The 9254-nt window shown below is 47.5% G+C and overlaps 1 protein-coding gene across 1 annotated transcript in view; it reads left to right on the top strand.

Moving 5' to 3' along the window:
• The window catches only part of MTURN (maturin, neural progenitor differentiation regulator homolog), a 26034-nt gene that overhangs the window by 357 nt on the left and 16423 nt on the right, over positions 1-9254 (top strand). The window contains exon 2 of the mRNA XM_006912036.3: positions 8961-9083. Coding sequence (XP_006912098.1) covers positions 8961-9083 — 123 coding nt within the window. The remainder of the gene's footprint in view (positions 1-8960; positions 9084-9254) is intronic.

The following is a 9254-nucleotide window of genomic DNA, read 5'->3' on the forward strand; positions in this document are numbered from 1 at the left end:
CAGCGCTCCGGGTGGGGTCGCGGGTGGGGGCGGCCGACACGGATGCCTTTAGGATGCGGGGAGCCGAACTGGGGCGGGCCGTTTTAGGGACGGGACCCCGAGGCCGGTGCCCAGTGCTTGCCTTGGAGCATCTCCGGGGTGTCCCGCGTCGCACCAGCCCGGCCCGGGGCGCACGGACTCTCCCGCAGGATCCGGAGTCTGGGGCTTCCTGCACCCCGGCGTCCCGTCCGGGTGAGGAACACTGTCCCTCTCCCAATGCGCAGATACAACTCCTTGAGTTGTTCGCGCCTGGAGAACCTCCCAGCCCCCTGGGTTATTCCCTGCGCTGCCGTTTTGGACACAAAGCCTCTGTCCACAGTAGCGATGCCCCATCTTCTGGACCTTCTTTGCGGAATTACACCCCGGATCTTAACGCACGCGCGCGTGCGCGAACACACACACACACACACACACACACACACACACACACGCACGCACGGGCTCGCCTATCCCCTGTGCTTCCATTGCTCCTCCGTGAGCTGAGCAGGTTCTGTCCGGCTGAGGCCCCCTAAAAGCCCTTTGGTTTTTCCAGATGAGAGGGAATTCCTCCTCCCCACCCCAGACCCTGTTCCTGCCCCGGGCTCGGAGGGACCGGGACCGGGACCTGGAACTGCCGCGTCCAAATTTTTGACTTTGCACCCTATGCCCACTTGGGATCTTGGCGCGGCAGTTTGGGAAGGAGATGCAGAGGGCAGGGGAGTTGGGGTAGGAGGTGCAGAGACTGGGCGAGGGTGGCGCTCCAGGAAGTGTTTGTAAGGATGGGGAAGAAATAATGGTCCCCAAATGTAAGATGGAGGCGGCTGTGGGCTCAGGTTACTGTATGGTCGCCGACTTGAGCCTGGAATTGGCGCTGCTGCCGCCCCTGCGGACAGAGGTGGGGCAGCGCCGAGACGCTTCCTGGCCCTGAAACCTCAGGTGGGGTGCGACAACGCTGGGCCGAAGTCCTCCCGGCTGTCCACCCAAGGGAAGTTCTCGAAGGAGTTAGAGACAGCAAGATCCCCTTTCCTGATCTCGAATAGACGGTCCAAGCAATAAAGCACGCCCCTCCCACCACCTCCACCCCACCTCCCGGAAGGGAAGAAGCCACCTGGGCCCCAGCCCTGTGACACTCTAGAAGAGGGATGGCCTTGGGTGACAGCCAGATGTGAGTTCTCACCATGTGGCTCTGGTCAGTTGCACATCCAAAAAATGGGTCTAATGCCAGCTCAGTTTGCACGTCTAAAAAATAGGTATAATGCCAGTTCCCTTGGCATTGGTAAAGCACCTAACAGTCTCCACACACAGCAAGGGCCCCCAAATTTGGATGAGAGGTTGGATCTGGGGTTCCCTGAGTTTAGAGCTTGTCTCTTTTTAAAGAACCTCAGCGTTCTCACCTGTAAAATGAGGTGAATCAGAAAGCCTCCATCACAGGTATTTGTGAAGTGCAAGTAAGCTCTAAATCTATGTAAAAACAGGGTTCACTGTAGTTAAAAACAAGTAACGGACAAGTTATTATTGGGAGGAGTGGGAGATGGTTAAAAAGGAATTCACTCCATTGTAGGAGTGAGAAAGCCCCAAGGAGAGAGTGGAAAGGCACCGGAGCCCAACTAACTGCTGTGTTGGGGTTTGATTACAAGACTTTTCTAGTCCTAGGTTTGCTTCGTGGGCCAGTCACCTTTCACCTTCCTTATTGTGTGACAAAGGGCAAGAATCATGGTGATCTGGATTTTATGGGGAAGAGTTCCACTCAGCTTTCAGGCTGGGGCTGCAGGAGACATTTCCGAAGAAATTAGTTCAAGTGGGTGGAGAAAATGCAAGGTCATTCTCTTGCCTTGATTATGTATGTCAGACCATTCAGAAACATTATGTATATCAAGCCTTTTTCAAGACCACCTATATTTTAAATGTTTTCCCACCTGTATGAATAAAATGCTGGGGAGTATTCATTTACTGACATTTAAGTGAACTAGATAAGGAAGAAAGGCCATGGGGAAAGTAATTTCTTGGGTAGACTGGTGCCTTCTCAGTTTCTGGAGGCCATAGTGGACAAGGTGCCTCAAATCTGTCCCGGGCCAGTTTCGTCATGCTGCTGTTTGCCTCTAGTTAAAGGAACTTAGGCACAAAATAAATGTCCTACCTCTGTTATTTGCCCTTTTCCAGGAAAATCCGTTAAACATTAGAAGAAATTTAAAGTTCGTGGAATCTATATTCTGAAAGATTTCTTAATAAGATTATTTACATAGCATTTCTTCATTTGTAATGTTTTCACATCTTTCTTTCAATGAATGTTTATTGAGGGCTTAGTTTGCACCAGGTCAGGGCTGCCTGGAATACAAATAGGGTCTCTGCCCTCACGCTCCTGGGGCCATTCTGCCTGTCTAAGAGGCACTGGTGCTTCGTGGTTAGAAGTGCACAGGCTCTGGGGTCAGGCTACTAGGGTTTGCACCCCAGCCCTCCACATCTAACTTTGTGCTTCGGGGGAAGTTTTTAAATCTCTCTATGACACGATTTGCACATCTGTAAAATGGGGCTGATAATGTCAGTACCTTCCTAGCAGGCTTGTTTTAGAACAGTGCCTAATATGGGGGTGATGATGTTAATGACTCTGGCAGAGTCTCCAGATCTATTTGAAACGTAATCCAGGTCCTGTCCCCACCACTCCCCACCCGACGTAGACTTTTACAATAAAACCTAAACCCTCACCCTGGCTGCAAGCCCACACATGCTCTGTCTCCGCCACCTTTCTGACCTCATGGACCGTTCCTCCCCCTTGCTTACTATGTTCCCGCCACACTGGCCCTCTGATCTTCAGACATGTGAAGCTCAGGGCCTTTGCACCTGCCGTTCCCTCTGCCCAGGTCACTCCTCCCCCACACCTTTGTTTGGCTGGCTCCATTATGCCACTCGGGCCCGGGAGAAACCTACTGACCACATACTCTCTCACCTCACTTATCACAGTATTCATTAGTACTCGATAGTCTCCTGTTCATTTTTGCTTACCCCACTAGACTGTAGGCTTCATGAGAGCAGCGACGTTGTCTGTCTCATTCATCACTGTGTTCCACCCAGCACTTGCAACAGCGTCGGACACATGATAGGTGCTCAATCTGTGTTCGTAAGAATGAATAAAATAATGAATGAATGAATGAGAGTCGAGGGTAGGAGACAGGTGTTACATTTCAAGAACGACAGCTTTGAAGAACAGTAACAGCTACCACTTACGTGCAGTTTACCCTGTCAGGCAATGCTCTAAGCACTTAGCATATGTGAACTCCTTTAATCTTAGTAGTATCACAAGGTACTCTCTATAATTATCTTCATTTTACAGTCGAGGATGCTGAAGCACAGTGAGATATACTGACTTTCCCCCAACTACGAAGTGGTAGAGCAACTAAGACCATAGCCCTATATTCTGTATTGAACACATAGATCACAGGAGTGACAACTGGGGACCCAGTTCAAAATATGGGTTCCAGGGCAGCTTCTTATTGGGCCTCACAAAATTCTGAGAGGTAGGTATTATCATCCCCATTTTCTAAGCGAGGAAACTGAGGCACAGTGAGTTTGAGGGACTCATCCGGGTGTGTAGTGCTAAGACGCAGCAGAACCGGGACTTGAGCCCGAGCCCGGGGGTGTGTCCTTTCCACCATGCAGAATGTCCCACAGGCGGGGTCAGGCCAGTAGCTCCAGAGGCCTGGGAGCAAGGACTTCCTTTGCTTTAACTTCCGCTTTGGCAGCTCCTAGGTCCGTTGTGCACTCTGTCCCCTTCTCGCTTCACAGGCCATCCAGGCCACGCTGTCCCTTCCCAAACTGCTGCCCTGATTTGGGCCTCTCTCTGCGGACACCCCGTGAGGTCAGGTCCTGGGATAAAATGAAGCTGCCAGTGCCTTGTCTGTGCTGGGAGTTCAGGGACAGGGCTAACCCTGCCTGGCCACAGCTGTGACTGGGAGGGGACTGTGGGCTCACAGGTGACACGCTCCCCTCTTCTGCCTACTCAGAAGATCCTGAGGGCTCTGTCAGGCTTGAGGAGTGGGGCGTTGGCAGCCAGACAGAAGGGCACGCGTGTAGGTGGCACGCACTCCTGGGCTTGGTGGCACCACTGCTCCTCCCATCCTGGCCCTGGACAAGGAGCCCTTCCCTGCCCCTCCCTGGTGCCTGGGCGCTAATGACTGGACGCGGGAGGCCCCCCCATTGTCCTACCCTTTCTGCCAAACCGTCAAAACATGTTTGGATCTAAAATTTTGTATCGTTTAATCCCTCCTCAGTGCAAAAACAAAGATAGTATTATTTCCAGGAAAGCTATGTGTTTTAATTTTATATGTGTGTACACGCCCATATATATTTTCCCCCCATTTTCATTCTAAACTTGTCTCTATTCTTAACTATGTGACCAGATAACAAAAAGAAGAAAATATAACTTGTTTAAATGAGATTGCGTTGTGTTTCAATGGCGGTATAGTGGAGAGGAAGCACTTTCTTGTCTAATTTAAACTCCACCCTCAGTTTCCTCATCTGTCAAATGGGGATAATCATATCTATATTGTATATTCTTGTGAGGATTAAGTGGGGGATGATGGTAGACTGTAAAGCTTAACACAGTGGCCAAGCATTCTTCACGTAGACAGACTTATCAGGGGAAAAGATAAGCCCTTGTCTGTTCATGGAGTGGTAATCCCAAGGAGGGTAAAGTCATGCTAATGTGAGTTCAGATAGGAGTCAGCCCTTTGGGCCCTGCCGAGAGCCAGTCTGCGGGTTATCTCCTGCAGTCTTTATAACCACCCTGGGAGTATTATTATTTTCTATGACTTACAAATGAAGGAACTGAGGCTCAAGGTGAAGATGTGCACATCTCTGCTGAGGTCCTGGCTTTGCACCTTGCTCCCCGTGTGACCACAGACAAGTTGCTTAACCTCTCTGAGCCGCAGTCACCTCTTTGGTGAAACGGATCCGTGGCTGACATAAAGAGCAGGTCGTAGGTCTAGCCAGTTTTGTTCTTCCCACCCACTGCAGACCCGTGTTAGGTGTCATGAGATGGCTTGTAGCTTGTACCTTCTGCTGTCGCTTCTGTGGGCAGCAGTCCGTTTGGATTAAGCTACACCAAGTCAAAATGGACTCCCTGGAACTGATGATGGCAAAAACCCCAAGTCAGTACCGCAGTGGGCATGAGGCCCATTGGCAGTGGCCCTTTGTGCTCTAAAACACTGTGCTGAAAACGGTATTTGTAGGATGGAATTACTTTAATGACCTAATACCATTCTGGAGGAAGCTGGATATTGCCATCTACACTATAGAAAACAGAAAGGTGGTCATTTTTCTCTTTGCAGATGACGCGGTATGTTGTTGACAAGTTTTGATAATAAACTCCAGCCTAACTTAATAACAGAAAGAAGGGCCACAGATGGGCTGTTCTAAAATCAAAGTTCTCACCGGGAATTTTCAGCTCCTAATAGGAAGGAAGTTATAGGAACGAGTAGGTTGCTCAGGGAGGTGCAGCGAAGTCCACCGCACTGCTACCCGTGCAGTTCTGAATTCGGAGTTGAGTTTAGTCAGTACTGACATTCAGACCTTTAAATGTAATGCTCATCCCCACTCCCAACCCCCAAAGTTGTAGTTAGTCCAAGTTCTGCTCTGGTTCTGGTTCTCAAAGTGTGGTCCCAGAACCAGCAGCCTGGGCATCACCTGGGAACTTGTTGGAAATGCAGATCCTCGAAGCCCCGCTCCCATCAGACAGCCCTGGGCAGGGCCCAGGAACTGTGTTTTAATAACCCTCCAGGTGACTGTGGCACACTAAAGCTTCAGACTCACTGCTTTCTCTCCTTCGCCAAGCCCTTGCTTGGCATTTCTCCCATTACAGCAGGCGAGATCTGTCATCTGCCTGAGCTCTAATTATCGTACTGGAAAGCCAATACATTCTGTACCTGCATTTATGTTTGCCAGGAAGTTACTGTACATTGTTCAAAGCCACAGCTTCTCTGACCCCGATTCTAGCTTTTTTCATGGCCCAAGTGGGTGTTTGGTTACACATGCTTAAAATATTTTCCAAGTTCAAGCTCTGGTGGCCATGCCCTGTGGCGCAGGATTCCGGATCTTCGGTCACCACTTGTCTTTGTACAGACCAAACAGACCCCAGACTCCATCTTCAGGAGCATCATCAGCCCACCCACCTGATGTCCTTCCTGCGCTTCCCCTGGTGTTGGGATGGGCCCCTCTATTTTTCCTAAGAGGTAACGAGCCCACCCCCAGCCCCTTGCCTGCTAGTTCTGAAGAGCTGGACCGTTTTATCTGCGAGCACTGCCTCGGGCACTGATTGCGCTTCTGTCTTTGCCTAGGCCTCTGGAAAGCAGCAGAGGCAACTCTGTCCCATCCTCACAAGTGGCCAGGCCCATTTACCTTGCACTGTTTGTCCTAATCTCACTTGGTTTTTATCTTATTTTCCTTTCATTGTTTTCCCTCTGTCCTCATTTTCCCAACTGCAGAGTTATTTTTTAGTTCATCGTGTCTTGTATTCTGTGGATCTTTGCTGACTGCTTTGATTAATTTTGGAAGGAAACAGTTTCAAAAAATAAAACTGAATACTTTTGTTATGAGATACAATGGATATGAAACAATTAGCATGTAATAACTAATGCTTGGGTCTGTCTGATTTCAAACCTGGTGCTCCCTCACATTATCCTGTGGGCAGAGACTCTGTTAAAACTCTTTTAAACCCACAAAACCAACATAACTGGGGATCCAGGGTAAGTTAGACGGCTACATAGACAGCAGAATGGACAGCAGACCCTTTGTCAGGTGTCGAGTCTTCCTTCTCCAGAATATATTCATAAATCCACAACTCCAAAAGTGAGGTAATGGGAATTGTAGCCTGAACAATCTCCTCTTGAGGTTAGAGATGCCCTAGAAACAGCCAAAGGAAACTGTCTGCTTACCACACAGTGGTGAGTGCTCTGCAATTCTGTTACTGTTTGAGTGATACACTTTCCTTAGCTTACTTTGTAATTTAAAGCCCAAATGCACTTAAAAAAGAAACAACAACAACAAAAAACAGGCATATAAGGTTTTCAGAGACACCTCCTTCTGAATTAACTATAACACAAGTTGCCTTGGATAGTGTTCTCAGCGAAGTTACATTAGGTGTCTGATCTGCTCAGCGTGTGACCTTAGCCATGTGGCAGGTGGAGAGCCCAACTTCAACCACCCCTATTCTGCAGAAGCAAAAGGGAGTAGAGGGTACTTATGTCCACCATTTATTGAACATCCACTGCATGCCAGCCAGGCACTGTGCCAGGAACTTATACTTTTTACTCTGGGGAAGAGAGGCTTAAAGTTTTCTATTGTGTGGTGTAGATGTTAACCCCCGCTTTAATTTGGAGAATTGAAAGCACTGAAACTTGTTAAAATTTGGGTATGAAAATGGGTACTGAGCAGAACTTATATTAAAGTGGGTCTTCACTGTTCTTGCTGAATCCCCTGATTAAGAATCAGATTTGATATTGGACATAAAAGCACTTTGTACTATTCTGCTTTCGTACAGTGTAAGATACTGTTATATAAATGGCATTTTGGTGGCTCGACAACTTTAAGGGTCTCTAATTAATAGGGAATTGTGTTTGAGCTATTCTCTAAAGTTAGAAAATCTAGAAGTTATCTTTGTTAGGTCAAGGTGAAGCTACTCTAGAATTCTCCTGGAATTAGAGCAGCCTGTGTCAGAAATGGACCTTTGTATCTATGAAATACAGGTAATTGGCTGTAAAGATGGCACATGAGCACCTAATTAGTCTCTCTTAGATCTAAGCAGTATTTTAAGTCTACGATCTGGTTCTTGGAAATGCTGCAATGAGAAGGAAGAAAGTGAAAAATGTTTATTGAATTGATGACCTTATAACTTTCAGGGGTGATGCCCTAATCATTTGTAGTAATGGGAGGGAGCAGGTTTGTGCTCGACATGGACCATTTGTCCAAATCAATTTTATATGCTGCTGCCTTGTGCCTGTTCTGTTCTCACTCTCATCTACCGACGTCTTCCTCTCGTGCCTCTATCTATCCATTTTTTTTTTTTTTTAACCAGTGTTGAACTATCATTAATTAGTCCCCTCTAAACAGTGATTTTTGGTACCCGACATCCTGGCAGCCCAATGCCTGACCCTTCTGCATCTAGATCTTTCAAGCCCATTTCTTGGGCTTATTCCAAATCCTCGAACATTTATGGCAAGACTTGTCTAGTTTTAAAGATGCACTAAAATGGGTATCCTTAAATAGAGGGAAAAAACCCTCATCTAGACTTAAGGAAAAATAAAAACCTAAAGCCAGTCTCCTTGGTGCGTCTTAAGATTGTGGAGCAATGCTTAGATACGAAGCCCTCTTAAAGCATATGAGGGAAGGTGAACTTTCAGAAGCCTTTTTCCCTCGCTGTCTTATAGACAACTTTTCTGTGTGTTCTCCTGAATTCATTTCATTCATCACCCCCGCTCACAGGCGAATCTGGATAAAGAAGGTCTCGGTCCAAGTTAGTGGTGACAAACTATGCTTAATTAATCCTTCAGCCATAGCTGAAGGCAAAGTTAATAATCATGCAGACTCTAGGCTTCTCTTCTGTTTTAAAACCATCCTTAGCCTGCGCTGGAAGGGGGGCAGTGGAAATTGTCGGGGGGGAGGGATGTCGACCCTGCTGTCCTTTTTATATAGTGTATGAGGATATCTGATATCAAATCGAGCAGGTGAAATTATAGACCAAGAGCATGGGATTTTCTATAGGGTACACATTTTCTTATCCCCTTCAATGCAAACAAATCAAGAATGAATTTATGAATTTTACTCTGGAATGGAGGCCTTCTTCAAATTCATGTAATTAAAAAAAAAAAAATCTGTTTGGCTTTCTGTATTTCACAGTGAGTGTAATGACTGTGTCTTTGTTTTCTCCTTTCCCCTTGCCCGTGGGCACATAGCACGTGTGGAGTGAGAGCGAGGACTGCCTGCCTTTCTTGCAGCTAGCACAGGATTACATCTCTTCCTGCGGCAAGAAGACGCTCCAGGAAGTCTTGGAAAAAGTCTTCAAGTCTTTCAGACCTGTAGGTGCCTGCTTGGCTTCTCAAGCCACCTTGTTTTCTGCCTTGATTGTGCTTTGAATAACATGGATTGTGGGGAAAGTGGGCAAAACCTGGGATGACGAATTGTTTTTCTCTTGTCTGCTTTGTGGCTTAAAGATAGGAGCAAGTGGAGGGAGGCGGAGGGTGGGAGGG

Source organism: Pteropus alecto, unplaced genomic scaffold (genome assembly GCF_000325575.1).
Source record: "Pteropus alecto unplaced genomic scaffold, ASM32557v1 scaffold21, whole genome shotgun sequence".
NCBI classification, from domain to species: Eukaryota; Metazoa; Chordata; class Mammalia; order Chiroptera; family Pteropodidae; genus Pteropus; species Pteropus alecto.